General features: G+C 37.4%; 1 protein-coding gene across 1 annotated transcript in view; it reads right to left on the bottom strand.

Annotated features, from left to right (window-relative positions):
* Positions 1-16,421, bottom strand: part of LOC105449330 (SLIT-ROBO Rho GTPase-activating protein 1-like) — a 108,952-nt gene extending 92,531 nt beyond the window's left edge. The window contains exon 1 of the mRNA XM_011688480.1: positions 16,031-16,421. Coding sequence (XP_011686782.1) covers positions 16,031-16,109 — 79 coding nt within the window. The 5' untranslated portion in view covers positions 16,110-16,421. The remainder of the gene's footprint in view (positions 1-16,030) is intronic.
* Between the last annotated feature and the right edge of the window lie 2,181 nt (positions 16,422-18,602).

Below are 18,602 nucleotides of genomic sequence, written 5' to 3'. Positions count from 1 at the left end.
ATTTCATTTATGTGTTTTGGAAAATTCTCGAGGCGTACTATAAGAATATGTAATGAAAATTAGGGGGTTCCATTTAAAAAATTCAAGTGACCTTGTCCTGACCTTGACGACGCCACTCGCGGTCAAACCAATGTTATCATCTTATGTCCCCCTCGAAACCAAACAACTTTTGTCTGAAAAATTTTTCTCTCTCGGGCTTGATTTTCGAGATATTCGACTGGATGGATTAAAATGGTCCACCCTGTATATAGAACTATATATATATAGTCATTCAGGATAAACGTGCGCACTTTTTAGTTAACGTTTAATTAATTAAAAATGTGCAGACTTGAATAAAAAAAATATGATTCTTTGTGTAGCCTATTTATTATACTTCTTTAAAAAAAATAACAATCTATATCCAACTTCTTTCATATTTTCACAAAATAAAAATTATCTCGAAGAGAAAAATGCGCCCACTTGATCCGTACTTACGGGTAATCATGCGCAGTACTGCAAGATAAATAAGCGCAATTGAAGTGTGCAACATTTTTTAAGATATTTTTTGAGCATTAACTTTAATATAGTATGGATTTCAGTTTTTCACACATACAAAGATTTTGGTAGAGGTAGGTATTTATCAAATTTACATAAAATTTAAATCACATTCAAAATTAAAATAAAAAATTACTGCTTACTGGCTTAAACATTTTTAATTAACTTGATTATGCTGATTATAATTAGTACTTGTGAGATTAGTTTACGCAGCTAAGTATACGCATGCGTACACTTGCCCCAAGGCAATGTTTTTAAAAACTAAATCTCAGTACTAACAATAGCCGACACAACCTCTAATATTATAACGTAATATAAACTTACATTATAATACTATGTACAAAATATGTAATCACCTCTCTTTTCTTCTTTAATTTGACGTAACACACTTTCCAGTAATCAAAAATCTATCGATGTTACGTGCTGTTTTATAACTATGCGTATATTTATTTTATTACTGCGCATGGAGTTCCAGCTACTGTTTACTTTTTACTCGTATGCAAGTGCCACTGCTCGACTAACAGTAACTAACTTCTACCTTTCCCTCCCGTTGAGATATAGACAATTCGCATACTTACCCAATGCACATGTTTACCCCGAATGATTCTATATATATATATATATATATATATATATTCGTACTGTACACGGGAAGAACAATTTTGCTGAAAGATCTAAAAGTTTGGATCACAGATCTGAAAATAACTTTATTGGAGCATCAAAAGAACTGGAAACTCAATACTGACGAGCAATATTGCAACAACAAAAAATACTGACAACCAATTCGAGTTTCCAACATAATTATTTTAATGATCCAACAAAATTGTTTTCAGTATATCTGCACCTAAATATATGTAGCTGAATTTTTAGGTACTTCAGCAAAACCGTTATTCTTTCCGTTGTATATTCTCTATCTATGATTTCTAGCGGAACATCTGGCAACGGTCTATCGTGTGTAAAGAACACTCCTATTCACAATTGACCTTGTCAGTTGTTGAGACGTTTTTCGTACAACCATGAGCAAACGGGGACCTCTTTACACAAAGATCACACTGTGTCGATTATGCCATCGTCAGTAGCGTCGAGAAAGAAGCTGACAAGACCGACTTGCGAGACGGTCGATTTGATAAGGCGTAAAATGCGCTGTAGTCGGACGGAAAACGAGCAGTCGAGCTGCGGTTGTACCCTCGTTCATAATGTACACGTTATCAACTCATCGAAGGAAATTAAAGGGAGAAGCGGCGTAACTGTCAGATATATACGATATTAATATTTTAAAGTAAGTTATTAATTGCCGATGTAATTTACTAATTAACGAACTTGCTTTTATTATACATAAACGAAAAGTGTTTATAACTATAATTGCATGGTAAAATAATTATGGCTAAGAGTTTCATTTTTTATAGTTACTGCTGCTGTTAATAAAAATAATAAATATATTTATAATTTCATCAAACAAATATATGTATATAGTTGACAACAAAAATATGACTATACTATATAGTTATAGTTATAGTGACTATAATTATAGTTAAATTATGATAAGTATAATTTTTTTCTCTTGTCAGTGTATATCATCAAATATTTAAAAGTGTCACTTCGCGTTCACGGGATTCCGATCTTATTTAATATAACGTTATAATTTCATAGAATAACGATAATCTCCTACGGTCTGACTAGGATCTCACTGTAATGAGATTTTATGTCTTTTTCACGTCCAGGGCGTGGCACCCGGTAGCAGCAGGTCGTTGTTGAGCCGACCGACGAAAGAGAGGAGAAAGAGAAGAAAGCTGGTGGAACGTGCTATACCTGCGTCACGAAACAGCGTACAGTCCGTGGAACAAAGACGCGGTTCCACCCGTTCGAGAACGCCGGAAGGACGCTGGAAGAATGTTAAGACGGAGGAACGGTGCTAAAATTATTGCGAAAATTTCTGCCCGATTTAGGATTCCAGAAGCGCGGGTGGACAACGAAGAATGCCAGAAAAATTTCGAGTAAAGCGGCGTCAAGAACACGGAATATAAACATCTCTCAGACTTCTGGTCAGAGAATGTCGCGCGGAGAAGAGATTATCACAACGTGCGCGAGTTAGAATCCTCGGACGGAAGGTAGAGATCGCCGGACAAAGAAACGCAAATAGAGATACGATCTATGTAAAATTCACGCAAAAATATTATTAAGCACAAAAATCCGTTTTGACGAATAAGGCTTTATATTCGTTTATTTGTATTATTCACATATGTATATCGACCAATTTATTACTGTTTATTTATGTTGCTTAAAAAAGAAAATTTTCTTAACATTTATTGGTCGTTAAGATAAATATTACATGCCTCAATGGTCGAATTGGAAAGACACACGGAAATAACTGTTTTGCTGAAAGATCTAAAATTTAGTTGAACACAGATCTGAGAATAATTTTGTTAGACCGTCAAAATAATTATGTTGGGAACTCAAACTGATTGCTACAATATCAACATTTGTTGCAGCATTGCTCATCATGCTTGAGTTTCTAACATAATTATTTTGACGGTCAAAATTATCTTCAGATCTGTAACCAGTTAAATTTCAGATATTTCAGTAAAATTGTTCATTTCGTGCACCCGTCTAGAATAATAGATCAAAGTTCGAACTCTGAGATAATATTTTTTGCAACAAATTCTTTGCGATAATTTAAAATACGTATTACAAGTATTAATAGGAGATATGTACGTGCCATTATCATTAAATTGTATTAGGAGTGTGATTTAGTTTTGAGGATTTTTTTTTCAAAAACTGATTTATTACAAATACCTTAATGACCTTAATCAAAATATTTCCCTTTGTTTTCTGATTTTTTTCTGGCAAGAGATGGATTCCGCGACAATAAAAAAATTTTTCTTTGGTTTTGATCCAATTTTTCTAAAATTTTCGCACTTCTTCAAAAATTATAAAAGTGCGTATTCTCTAAAGTATGTTGCCTCGATCGGAACAAGTGATAATCAGATGGAGCAATATTTGGAGAATATGCGGGGTGCGATAAGATTTCCAATTTCAGCTCCAATAGCGTTTGCTTCACTGATAATGCAACATGAGATCAAAAACGCTGTTTAGGAAGCTCCATTTGTAAGATGATATAAACACAATGTTTACTGCATCTATTGTTCTATTGTAGTAAATGATTAAATATCATGAAATAATATTAAAGCATTGAGAAACAATAGCTGTGTTGTCTTCGACAACACTAATATTAGTGCCATTATCTTGCAAAACCCTTAAAACTAAATCACATTCCTAATAAATCAATTTAATTCGTCACATTAGGATCCCGCCTTCAGTTTAGAACTGTTTCAAAACCGATAAATAATAAAATCTGTGCGCAGTTTGCATGCATAAACTGGAAAATGTATATAAATTCACGCGAAAATATTATTAGACACCAAAATTCGCATTGACCCAATTTTCGCTCGAGTTTAGATACGCGCGAAGGGACATAAAAAATTCGTAGGACGGCAAAACTTCCTGTTCGAAGAATGGATGCGGGACCGTGCCGTGGGATAAAAATTGCAATAACGAGGGTTGCGCGGGTTAGGATTCGGGCGAAGATCCGCTCCCGGGAGGGCGAGAGATCGGAATTTATGGCCGGAGGGGTTCGCCGGGCGCGCGAAATACACAGGGCGCGCACCCGCGGGCTTAGGGTTCGCGAAATACGTTGCGACGGGTCGGGAAAGTGTGCCAAATCGGCGCCAGTCAGCCGATAGCGCCCTAAATTTTCGAATCCCGGAAGTGCGGAACTCCGGGCGAGCGGGTGACCCGGGCTTGTTTCCCAGAAGTAACGATTTTCGGGGATCCTCCGTGAAGAGGTCAACTCCGAACGATATTGGTATACTGTCTGAATTTTAACACGTTAATTTAACATCTGTTTGTCCATCGTCATAAAATAGAGATAACAATTAATCAATTAATATGTAACTTTTAAATATATGTTACAATATGTTATAATATGTTACTTTTCAAAATTATATAGTCCTGTTATTGCGTTTCCTATTCTTGCATTACTTTCTACACCCGTAATTATTTTATTAGGTTATAATATTAGATTATAAATTATTTAAAATTTATTTTCTGTTGCTTAATCTGGTAATAGTCTTCTTTTTTGCGTAGTCAATTGGGGTAATTTTTACACCAATTAAAAGTCATTATTATTACTAACAATCTATTATTATTATATATTATACGATTGTTCTACAATTTATTAGTATTTGAGATTATTATACATATAATATATGGATTTACTTAATATTTTTCTAAAAAGAGTAAGGAAGAATTTAAAAAATAGATATGAGAATTCTCTGTCAGAATAAAGAAAACTACGCTCAGAGAAAAAGACATAAGGTCAATTTCACCATCTAGCGATTAACTTAACAGGCCGATTATTCCATTGAAATTGACTAATCGCATTTGTTGTTAAGCAGATCTAATCAGAATTAATCAATCACGATCAAGACTTAATCGATCAGTTAAGTTAATTGAAGATGATGAAACTGGTCCATAATGGTAGCAACAATAAAGGTGACGGACAAATTCACCTCAGGTGATTATTCCCAAGTTATAAAAATTGAACAAGGATAATTGTACAAGTTAAAATAGTATAAAACAAAATAATTCTCTGCTTTACGTAATAACGGAAACATTAAATCTTTATTGTACATGAAAGCGATTTTAATCGGCACGGTAACGCGCTGCGGAAGAAAGTGACAGTGTCGATGCGCGTTTTTACGTGATCGCAGTCGTGCGGAGCGAAAGTGTGAGATAATTCGATGCCTCTCGATCTCGTGCGCGAAAACCGAGCACCGAGAGAAGCGGAAAAAGTTTCTGTTATTATCGGTTCCCGTGGTCTCATTTAGATAAGTAGTTCTCTCGTCGTCGCAAAAAAAATTAACACATATTATACATCGCAGTTTTCGCTTTATTAATACGAGAACACATTTGAGAATGCACGTGCCCGACCATAAGGGATGCACGTGTTCGAACGAAAGATCGCCCCTTTTGACTCACGAGAAAACGACTGGTGCTGCTGCTGTTGCCGTTTATAAAAATATCCGAGGACAGGAAGCGCGCCGCATTGTCGTCGTCGTCCTCTTACTTTTTTCCGCCGACGCGCGACGCGGAGAAAAGAGAGCGTATTATATAGATCATCGTCAGAATGTGTTTCCGAAATACACGTGGAGACGCGTTATTGACAAAATATCTCTTAATGAAACGAAAATAAGGTAATTTTTCACATTCGAAGATGTCACGTGTCGCGAAGTCGCGCGTAAACGCTGACGTCATGGGAAAATTGATTTCGGGATTCCAGCCGAGATTAATCCAGTGAAAATCCAGGGCGAGGTCGCCGGGATATCCGCGTATAATCCGCGACGCAAACACACGTGCGCGCGCCCTAAAATAATAGCAATCTTCGGGCGCTTGTTTGCTTGAGAAAATATTTTGGTACGCGGCGCGTTTAAGCGATTCCGTTGTCGATGAGATCGCCGCGAGAATGGAGTCGATATATAACGTACTATACGGAGGCCGTCTAACGTATTTATGGTGAACAAGTGGAGGAACCGTAGAAAACCGTTTCTTCCAAGTGCTTCTTATTTTTAGATTGTCACCCGAAGAACACGTTCGATGCGAAACGAGAAAAAAAGTCTAAAAATGATGAGATATCGTTAATATGTTATTTTGTTACCTACGCAATAAAAGTAACAATAATAATAATAATAATAATAGCCCTGTTATATGCAATAAAGAAAGGCTAACAGCCAAACAACAAGTAATGAAAATACTTAATATCGGAATAATGAAATTAATATCTCACTGTAGAGAACTGTGATTTTACCTTCAATGTTATTTTGCATAAATTTTTGTCCGCCTATGTCCGTTGGAGACAAAAAAATTTAATTTTGCTCCACAGAGTGTATACTAAAATTATCAGTTATTAAAATTACCGGAGAAAATGTGTGCTACTTCGTTTAGCTTCTTAACTATACAGCACTGGCACGGTATAGTTACGGAACTCTTAACTATAGTTATTATTTATTATACGTTCCCATTTATTATACGTTTAAATTCCACGAATTACCCGTTTTTATCCGCCGCCGAAGAAATTTATGCGATTTACGTTACCAGCGAAGCGCTAAGCGAGGAAGAAGCGTGAAGGCGCGTTTGGAATCCTGATAGTGCCGATCGAAGTGCGCGGCGCGGCGAATGCATTGCGCGAATACATCGCGACGCACGCATCCGTGCGTCCGTGCGCGAAATGGTTTTGCACATTAAACCGACCGAATCTTTTTGCATCGTCAATATAATTCTGTGTCAATAAAACCGTAAATTTGCCAACAAATTAGCTTCTTTCACTGAACCGCGACTGTTATCGAGTTGTACTCGGCCAGGCCGAGCCGGCTAATTTAACAGTTCGGAATAACTTTTATAATTATTCCTATTGTGAGATTGAAAACCACTAGGCATTTATTACGGACGTTATTATAATAACATTACCCAATGCAAAGTAATATCCACGAAATTTGCATATATACATTCCTGATTTTTAAACTATTTCTGCTCTTTAAATTCTCTCTATGCTACGCAATTCATCGAAATGAGATAAAAATAGTTTCTGAAAGATTGAGAGACATAAGAGGGTTCTTTTTTTGTTTTCTCAGCTTCCAATGTAATATATCCAATACAAAGTAATATCCGCAAAGTAAATCTACGTACACTCGCGGTCACAGAAAGGTTGCAACACTTTTTATTTTTATGGGTTTTTAGAATGCAGTTTTCTCGTGGAGCGATTGAACATAATTGATTAGATCTATTGGTAGGAACCAATCACACGGTAAACAGACTGTGTTCCGAAAACAATTAAAAAAAAAATGTTGCAATCTTTCTGTGAACGAGTGTACATACGTATGTTTCTGCAGATTTTGAACTCTCTTCCTCTCCTTTAAATTCGCTCAATGCTACGCGATTCATTGAAATGAGGTAAAAAAAGTTTCCGAAATTGAGGAATACAAGAGAATTTTTTTCCGCTTTCTCAGCAATTGACTGAAAATAAATCTCAACCGATAAAAACCAGGCGAATGTCTGATCTGCGGCAACTGGTGGACGTGGAGGGGTACCGTATTCTGCGGGACACGGCACTGGGGCCTTGTGTACCATGCGGGAGGTGCATAACCGGCGGTGCGTACACACAACTGACTGGTTAACGAGATCGATATTACGGCAGACGGTGGCCGTTATACGTGCGCCGCCTTACGCGCGCAGACATACACGCCACGCATGTACGCACGCACGGACGCACGGCGAAAGATGTCGGTGTGTGTGTGTACGAAGAGAGACCTGGAGGGACCGCAGCGATTCACATGCACGTGACACACCCACACACGTGAGCGTACACACGCGCACACGTGCATACGGCGCGATGTTGCGCTTGAAACGCACTCACACACGTCCTCCTCTCTCGCACGCACTCCTGAACTCACGCACGCATGCGAATGCAACGAAACAAAAGTCTTGTACTAAAAGTGACAGTCTGAATCTCTTTTACCGCGCTGACATTAGACCTACTGTTCTTTATCGTTTTAGTGCACTCATTGAACTGCACTAAAACTCTCTTTCTCGCTACCGTCAAACTTCAAATGCATACATCCATTTCATTTTAAATACAATGAGTGAATTTAAACGAGTGTACGAGTGTACACTCGTTCAGCTACACTGAGAGAAAAATATTTTGTTAATTTTGTATTTATGACTATAATCACATGGTAAAAAAATTATGGTTAAGAGCACTATTTTTATAGTTATTGTTACAGTAATGTTAATAATAATAATATGTATAGTTCTACCAAATACAAAGAAATTTTATTATAAATTATAATAATTTCAAATATTAATGTAGTAAAATATCAAGATATTGTATATAACAAATAAAATAAATATTTTTATGTAGTAAGTATAATTATAGTAAGTATAACTATTTTCTTAACATTTGCTTACTATTTATATATTGTAATAATAACTAAAAAATAAGTAAACAAAAAAATAATATCAATATATAAACATAATACATTGTTAAAGAAGCTATAATTTGCATGGTTAAATTAATTATAATTTTATAGTTGTCCCCAAAATTCCCTATAAATTATAATTATGGTAAAATTATGATTATTCCAACTATATTTTTCTCTGTGTATAAAGAACAGATCTATGGGCTATGTTACCGTACGCGCGTTTTTTTAGCAATGAATACAGCAGGATCTTCGTGAAGTTAGACCCTCATCTTTTAAAAAATGAACTTTTTATCATAATTTTATATAAACGCACCCTTGAGACTTTTAAAGTTCTTAAAATTTCTTAATAAAATTGAAAATACGTAGTTTTAGCAAATTAAGTAAAAAAAAAACAGTTGGTAAAATTTCGGGCTGCCAACTTCACAAAATAAAGGGAAAAAATAGGTGCATTCAGAACTGTAACAAAAAATAAATTTTTTAAAAAGATGAGGTGCTAACTTCACAGAGGTTGCAGCAGATAATACTAGCAATTGGCAAATATATTAAATGATTGAGATTTGAGATAGTAATAGCAATATTAGATGAATAAACTTAAGGAACTTGGAGCGATCACTTAAATAAAGATACAGAAAAATTGCTGTATACAGTTGCTACACAGTTATCCGAACGACCGTTCGAAACGGTTTTAATTCTCGTATCGTGTTTATGCTAATTAACTCGATCTACATTGGATATGAATAATATTTATATTCAGATATTATTTTTAGTTCTAAACACGGCGTCGAAATGAGCCGTGAATACCAACATCTACGCGAGAGACTTTACTATACTTTCTTTCCCCTTCGGCGTTCTTCTGTTTTTCCTCCGCGCGCACGTTCGTACACGTGTGCGACGGAAAACGTATACAATGTGTGTATATGACATATATGTGTATGTGGTGCACGTGCGTTGCGTGTGTGGGTTACGCTTACCAGGCGGCACGGTGGCAAGGGCCAGACCCGAAAGGCCGGAAAGCATTCGTTTTATCCCATTGGAAGGGTCGATCCCATCGAAAGGTTCAACCAGGTAACAGAAGGGCCTCGCGAGCGGCCGCTCGCGAGTACAATGAATTCATCGCGTCGGATCCTCTGCCTTCAACGCCACGCCCGCCGTGGTAACGTGACACACCTCAAACGCATTCAAAATTCTCTTCCCTGAAGTCTCTCAATATCTAACAATATAAAAACAAGCTCGTCCTTGTTTAACAATCAAAAATTTAATAAACTTAAGCCAAACTAACGAGCAAATTATAACGAAGATAACAGCGTTTATTAATCTTTTAATAGAGAAACAAATTTAAGATGGACATACGATACATGTTTCGACTTGACTTAACTTAATCTTCTTCAGCCGCAAATCAATTAATAAAAAGAAACATGAGTCACATATTCGATATCGCACGATAAATTAATAAATTAATATAAAGAAACACACAAGAGTTACATAATTATATCAAATAAATTAATAAACAATATAAAATTATAGTAAGAGTAGTCAAAATAACTTGAAGAGTCAGTACCATCATAGTGGTATCTCTCAATATCTTTCCACTGCATGATTAAGTATTTCTCGCGTTAAAAAAAACACGATAAAACTCGAGATTCTTCTTCGTAAATGGTGTAAACTGTACAAGAAAATTGTTCGACCGCGATTGGCTTCATCCTGAATAAATCGCGTACTACACTTGTTTCATTCAAAGAAATGTTTTTGTTCTTTTATTCGCAATTTTATTTCTCTTGGTACGTCGGTCTTCGTATTACTTTTACGAGAAGCTGTGGTTTACTTTCGCTGTGAACTACTTCCAGTGCGACATTAATGGATATTGAGGTACTGCATAATGAGGTCGTGAGGAATATCTGCATTGCAATACGCGCGCGCTGCGAGAAATCTCGCGCTGCGGTGACCGCCTGTTATAGGAATTAAATTGACTGCCTACGCCATTGCGCGATTAGAAAGTTGTGAGAGATTAATATTTCTGCGAAAAAAAAGCGAAGATCTTTGCGTGAAATTTTTATCAAAGTGGTCCGCGCAGGGCTTACGTGATATACGCTGGAGAAAATAATTTTATCTTCCGCACATTATTCCCGCGTCCGTTATAGACAGAGGTCTCTCTCTCTTTTCCTCTACGAAAGCAACATATGCATATATGCATTTCTACAGCTGCAGCTGCATCAATAATGCTAATGAGAAAAAACGAGATTGATCGGCAAGTCCGGTGAATGATCAAGATGGAGAGGAAAAAAATCCCAAGAGCGGATTGTTTTCTTTCGATTAACAAGAGGAGGCCGTGGTTTATGAATGAAATATTTGCTTAAATATATATACACAAAAACAAGCGTGAAATCGAAAGCTGAAATAACACGCTTCGTTGAGAGGCGATATACGCTCGTTAAAGCTATCGATCATTAAATCAATCATAAAAGAATCAGACACGTGACTTATCTCGACTAATGTAAGAAATCCAGATTTATGTGGAAACACTTGTGCGGAACATTTGATATATTAGCACATTTACTGACTAACAAGAATTGTACTATATAATATTCGTAATAATCAGCATCCAAGTTTTACGAGTTTTAATTTTCAGAATATTCAGCAATAATTGATGCAATAATTGATGCAATAATTGCGTGAAATTCGATTTTTGCAATCCATTTACAGTTTTCTTTCGATGTTAATCTACACTGACAATGAGAGAAAAGTGTGTATTATATTTGTGACTATAATTGCATGGTAAAATGATAATCGAGCTTCGTTTTTATAGTTATTTATTAATGTTAGTAATAATAATTATAAATATAATTATTATTACTATCATTTTACCATGTGCAATTATAGTCACAAATATAATACACACTTTTCTCTCAGTGTAAGATTAACATCGAAAGAAAACTGTAAATGAATTACAAAAATCAAATTTCACACTCAATTATTGCAGCTGAATATTTATTCTAAAAATTAAAACTCGCAAAACTTAGATGCTGATTATTATGAACATTATAGTATCATTCTTATTGTGAATGGATAACTCCATCAAACAAATGTGTTGGTACCAAAAACGACTATGTATTATAAATTATAATAATTGTAACTATTTTTTTTTCTGTCAAAGTAGAAGATGTTTACGATTACAAAATATTTAATAAAACTAATTCTTGTATCTATAGTAATTCTCGCTACGTAATTCTCAATAAAATCTAATTGAGGAATCTACGTTAATCTTTCTCTCTATAATTAATTTATCCCAGGAGAGCAAACTTTGCGATCATAGATGTGACTGCAAATACCATTGTATTTGCGTACGTCCGATCTCCTGAGCCGAGTTTGAATCAACATGTGATCCGCGAGAACGATTCGACTAGGAGTGCCTCGCCGCACGTTGCAACCTTCGTATGCACCGCAGCATTCCAATAGTGGTGCAACTGTCTCTGCACTTGATCGCCCTTCACTGTGTTTCCACCGGCGACAATGACGGGCACGTTCTCGATGCTAATAAATGCGCAATTTCTTTGCGGCACGAACGCGAATTATCCTGGCAAGCAGCACGGACTCTCAGTCTCTCTCTTTCTGCGTCTCGCTCTATCAAATTCTATCAAAATATACGAAGAAAAGATTGTCAAACCGCAATCGCGCCAGTCGATGACTCATTAGAATTCTCGCGATTTAGCTTTCCATAGCGTTAATAATGTCATAAGAATAGAGATAATCGCGACGATGGTAATCATCTACGGCGAGTTACGTCGTGTTTCATTATTCGAACAAGATTATAAACCGAGCCTTAAGCCTATGTGACACTGTAGATTGGAAATTGAGAATTGCGAATTGAAAATTAGAATTCGACCAAATAATTCTAATTTTAATTCGTTTCTCATTCTAATTTGGCTATAATCTAATCTTCAATTCGTAATTCTCAATCTCCAATGCGCAGTGTGACACGGGCTTTATATTTAAGCCTATATCAGACTACGCATTAAAGATTGAGAATTGCGAACTTGAAATTAGAATTCAACCAATTAGTATGAAACGGATTAAAATTAAAATGACTTGAGTAGTCAAATTTTTAATCTGTGATTTGTAATCCTCAATCTCCAATACACATATACTATATACATACTTTAGATTAAAGTAAAGCAAAAAATGGCATTGAAAGAAAATTAAAACAATTACCGATCGTAACATCAAAATTAAAGGGAAGCAATGTAAATTCATGCGTAAGGGATCGTTCTAGCAAAGTTCTTTCGATTTTGATTTCGCAAGAAGATAACCGGAACGGTTGAACAGGCGGGCGCACGTGAAATTTAACGGACGATGGAACGTGAGCAGCGGGAGAGAAAAATCCCTTCACGAGATAAGGGAATCGCATTCACAACCCGGCGAAGATCGCGGCTTCGCTTCGCGCACGACCCGTTTCTCCTCCTCTCATGCGGAACGACGATGTTTATTTGCAAATCGCCCGAACGTCTAGTTTCTACTGCTATAAGCATCTCTCAAGTGGAATTTGTCGTTTCTCGCGAACCAATTTTTTTATCGCGTCTCCATTTCGCATACGAGTCTCGTGCAACATTCGCTTTCTTAAATATAGGACACCTCTCGCAAATATACGATCCCCCGTCGACTGTATCTCGTGCCATACTTAAGTTAAAAGGAAACACAGATTGGATATTTTTAAAAGTGTTGACATTAATGTAGTCCAAACGCTCAGCTTTACGTAACCAGGAAACATGTGGTTTCAATAGAACAATTTCTCTTTATAAAGTCGATCTTACAACTGTCACGTTATTATCATCGATTCTAATTCAGTTTTGTTTCTTAAAATATTAACGATAATACAATAACATGTGGATATAATGTAATAAATTATATAATAACGATTAAAAATCAAAAGTATTCGAGCATTTCTCTTTCTCTTTGTACTCAAGAAAAAAAAACGTAGTGATGGCAATTACAAACTATATGTCGAATTAATGTACATAGTTGACTATTTTATAGCAACTATAGAAGTAGTAAACTATTTTATAGCAACTATAAAATAATTTGTTCAATTATATACAATATTACATGCAATAGATTATTCAGCTAGATTAATTCTACATACAAACTTGTATAATACGTAGATGAATAAACTAACGTATATAATTGTTGCGACTGTAGTTTATTCAACTATATATGCGCTAATTTATTCAATTATTCACATTAATTCTACACACAAAACGTATAGTACATAGTTGAATAAACTAATGTATATAGTTGTTGTGACTATAATTTATTCAACTATATACACTAATTCATTCAATTGTTTCTACATATAAAACTTGTATAGTTATCATTTTTATAGTTGCTATCATTGTTTTTTTCTGAGAAGTATACTTAACTCGCCCTCGACGAAATGCGCAGCTCGAGAAACGAGGTAATTCTGTTCGACATCCGTCTGCAACTTTTCGGACAGATTTGACGTAATGACATATTTACGTCTGTCGAGTTTTACGTAAACCGGCATCGCGCCCCTTCCACACGAGAGGCTCGACGAAACAAGAAGAACCCCGTCATTTCCTTCACGCGTTTATACGCTTTACGCGCGCGACGAAATTGGTAACCTGCCTGTTTTGCGTATTATGCTTCATCGGCACAAACAAATCGCACCTGTTCGCACCGGATCGGGGATCGCGCTTGTTAATCTCTCTTCGCGAAGCGGATTGCAACACACGATGCGAGCTCAGTGACGCGCCGAAATAAACTCGCTCGCGATTCATTTCACTCGCGCTCTAAAGTGCGGCTAATTGAGAATTCGTTATCATCCACGAAACTTCGCCCTTGAGAGCGTTATCTAGACAACGCGAATTATTACGCGAGTATGTATGAAAGGAGGGGAAAAAGAAACAAACGGTTGCGATGAGAATCCGCGTATTGCTTACGACAAGAAGTCGAGGAGATACGCTAACGCTTTATTTTTCTTCGGGATCGCTCTCTTTGCGGGGCAAATAATGATTTCATCTATTAAAATTAGAGCATATCGTAATACGCAGTTTGTTTCATTTTGAAAGAATATCCTCGTATTCGCAGCAAAACCCATTCTCGTTTTATTATTTTGAAAAATCATCTTGGAAATCTAATTACAATATTAAGAGTTTTCTGAAACTACATTGGTCGCTCACGGTTTTCCCAAACTACTCATATATGAAATTAAAGAAGATTTCTCAGTAGATTCAAATTACTAGGTCTGACCTAGTAGGTCATACCCTTAATCTGAAATCTCTCGGTGTTGCATTAACTCTTTGCTAACTCTAAATTATTTTATATTCTCCGCAAATAAGCGGAGATCAAGCATCTTCAATTTCATCTAATTGGTCTAATTTTTTTATTACTTGGAAATTCTAAAAATATAGTTTGCTGATTATAATTGTGTACACATATTCGCAAATCGTTTAAAGAAAATTATATGCTCACAAAATAAAAATTTACTGCATTATGTCAAGCTCAATTCGACATAGGATTGCAAAAAGATTCTCAAGCACAATCAACACAATTTTCGTATAAATAATTTCAAAAATATCCCGGTATTCGCAACAAAATTGATAGGGCATTCTTTTATCTTGTAAAATCTAATTACTAAGAGTTTTCTAAAGCGATATTGATCGCCGTCGGGCGATCAAAATATAAACTTACAATTAAAGAAAATTCAAATTACTAGGTCACAAAAAAGGCGTATACCCTTTACAATCCAAATTATTTCTTGCAAATGAGCGAAGATCAGATTTCATCTAATCGGTGGATCTAACATAAATCAAAGAATTTTCAATTATATACTTTGAGGAATTCACTTGGAGATCTTAAAAACGGTTTTAACGATTATAATCGCGTACACACATTCGCAAAATGTTTCAAGAAAACCATGTAATATAAGCTATTATCTCGCAATCCAACTCAGCATAGGATCGCAAAAGGTTAAATATTTTCAAACAATTTCGTAGAAAAGAACGTAAAAATCACAAACACGTTTCTCAGCTTTGTACCCCGAGCAAGTAACTTTGTGCACCGATATCCTTTTCTCACAGAAACGTGATCTTTTCAAAGTGCGAAATTTCAAAGAAGGAATTTCCATATATTCAAGATATTCAAGATCGTAGAATCATTTTCTTTACGTCCCTACAGATTTGCCGCGACTCGCCGAAAATTCGCCGATATTTTGAGAAAAGCGGCAGCCCGCCGTGAGCTTCGCGAGAGCGTCGTGTATCTCTTTGACGCGGTAATGATCGATTATCGGAAAATGTTTATTTTAGGAGAGCACCTGACAGAGAGAAGAGCAAAACTATCGAAATTTACATCTCGCACACGCGGAGACCTAGCCGGTAATACCTACACTAGGCACAACGAATGAAGTCGCGCGAGAGAAAAGCGATGTCGAAAGAGAAGTAAACTCAACTCACTGTTGAACACGAGCAGCTTCCGCGTGGAGCCAAGCCGCTTGATGGGTGACTTGACGCCGTCGATCTCCTCCTCGTCCATGATCGTCCGCGCCGGCCGACGGTGATGTGCGGACCTTGATTTCCTCCTCGGGAGCTCTCTTTCTCACGAGCAGATGCCGCTCACTCGTACACGCGCACGCACTCACACGCACTCGCACGCGGCGTTATACGCGACGTGACGCGACGCGACGCAACATACAACGCGCGCACGTTGCCGAGTGCCGTGCCGCCGCCGCCGGTTGCGTGTTCTATCTTGTCGCGCGCGAACGATAAACGGAGGCTGGGAACTGAAGGTGGACGCGAAACGCGCGCGCGCGCCCGCGAAAGACTCTCGCCGCGGTTCAGAGCATTCTCTCGTGGAGCACCAGCGGAACACGAGGCAGCCGGTGGCCGTGCCTCCACTGTGCCTGCCTGCGTGTCGAAACCGGTTTACGGCTTACGGCGGGCGGTCGATCTATCGGGAACTGTCGGTCGGTCGTTAAACAGCAAAGTAACGGATAGAGCAAAGCGCACCGCCGACGTGCGGCCGTTTTTGTACGCGGAACCGATTCTCCGTAACTCTCCGTGCACTCGCGTTTACTTGCCGCGGCCAACCTCCTCTCCGCTCGCGAGAGCAGCGCGAGCGATTGGCGAGAGAGAGAGAGAGAGAGAGAGAGAGCGGCGGAACGGAGCTGATCGGTGTGGCGAGTCCGATCCGAAGCCTGTTCGAGCTAGCCAGACACGACCGATCGAGACGTTACGCTCAATCCGACTGACTCGAGGTCGATCGCGAGTATCGCGACTGTGGCACGCGAGGCACGTTACTTGGACGGCTACTCGCCGCGTAGTGTCTGTCTGCCGGCTCGCCGCCTCGGCTTCGGCTCGGCTGTCCTCGAGGCGGTCGCGGCGCGGATATTCTTGGACGACGAACGTATATTAAATTCAACTTCAGGAGCCCTCCACCACCGCCGCCACCGCGCCGGTGCCGCCTGTACGCATCGTCGCGCTTTAGAAGCACGGAGTTCGGACGGAACGCCGAGTATCGCGTCTCACTGTCGGTTGCCCGGCAACCGTTAAATAATTGCCGCGCTTGTGCGACCGACAGAACTGCTAGCGCCATCCGTTGGCCAAGAGCGTAACCACGGCGTGCCTACGATCGCAAGGAATTCATAATGGAGCTAATTATAGCTCCCCACTTATACCGCTACGATCGCGAGAAATTTATTTGATGAAATTGCTGTATATTACCGACGAGATGTATAGGTATATTATCATGTTCAGATTTTCCATCAAAATTCCACTCGTAGGCACGCGTGACAATTTAAATTATCTTCGTGCTATAACTAAAAAAAGCATACGAGCTTTGATTCCTTCGCGGAATCTAATCATTTCCGCGTGCCGGTATCGAAATTTATATACTCATTATGGACTTATAACAGTTTCGAGCCACATACGTGTCCAACGTCGATTACGAGCATAAAAATCCGAAATAACCGATATATGCAGTTTTGATGATCGCTCGAAATTTTAATCGAAACTTTATAGACAAAAACTTATATTTATGTTATAATATACTTTTTAGTGCGTATAAAACTCATGCAATTAATCACAGAGCATATTTCGCACTCTATTAGCGTTTTCGATTTGTTGACTCGATCCGACTCCGAGTCGATAATCTGTTCTTTTTAGCTATAAAAAAAAAAGTTAAAGTGTACAAGAAACGCTAAAAATAACAGACTATTTTGACTCGGAGTCGGATCGAGTCAACAAATCGAAAACGCTATATATTTGTCCGTCCGATGTCCGATACGCCAAACTATTATAGTGCCTGGATGTGCGCACGCGCGGCACTACGATGTATATTAACATTGAGATAAAGATTTTGAAATCTAAACGATTAGAAATTGCAAAATGAGAATTGGACGTTTTCTGCGTTCTCTTTAACAAGTTATGACGATCAACAATGTCCTATTTGAATTTTCTTCATAAAAATTCAAATGCAAATTGACAAAATTTAAACTTGCAAAGAACGCGGAAATGGCGAAACTCGTCCTCAGTTAAATTACGAACTGATGCGTATTATCTGAAGATGATCATTACGAAAACGAATATAAAATCATGATTAATAATTAATTTACAAAATGGAATGATACTATGTATAAAACAGCACGAATCGCTACTTCTCGTTACTAAAAATTAAACTAAACAATTCCTGACATACCATATCATTAGGATTTTTAGATGGATTCATTTTAAGTGATCGAAAATGACAATTATTTTTATATATTTAAATTCTCTCATTTATTTGGGAACATTCTCAATTAATAAAAACAATGTTTTATAGTAATATTCACTAAATATTTATTTTTATAAAATATGTTTATTTAGTGTATATATATTTTTTTTTACTTTGTTGAGCTATTATTTGATTCTAATAATAATTTAAATTTAAATTGTACAGTCATGGACACATCGGTTGCGACACTTTCTTTTTTATAGGTTTCAAAACGCACTAATATTTTGTAAATGCGGACCACGATTGGTGTTATACTGT

Source organism: Wasmannia auropunctata, unplaced genomic scaffold (assembly GCF_000956235.1).
Source record: "Wasmannia auropunctata unplaced genomic scaffold, wasmannia.A_1.0 LD336076.1, whole genome shotgun sequence".
Taxonomy (NCBI): domain Eukaryota; kingdom Metazoa; phylum Arthropoda; class Insecta; order Hymenoptera; family Formicidae; genus Wasmannia; species Wasmannia auropunctata.
This window is presented reverse-complemented; position numbering and strand designations above follow the sequence as displayed.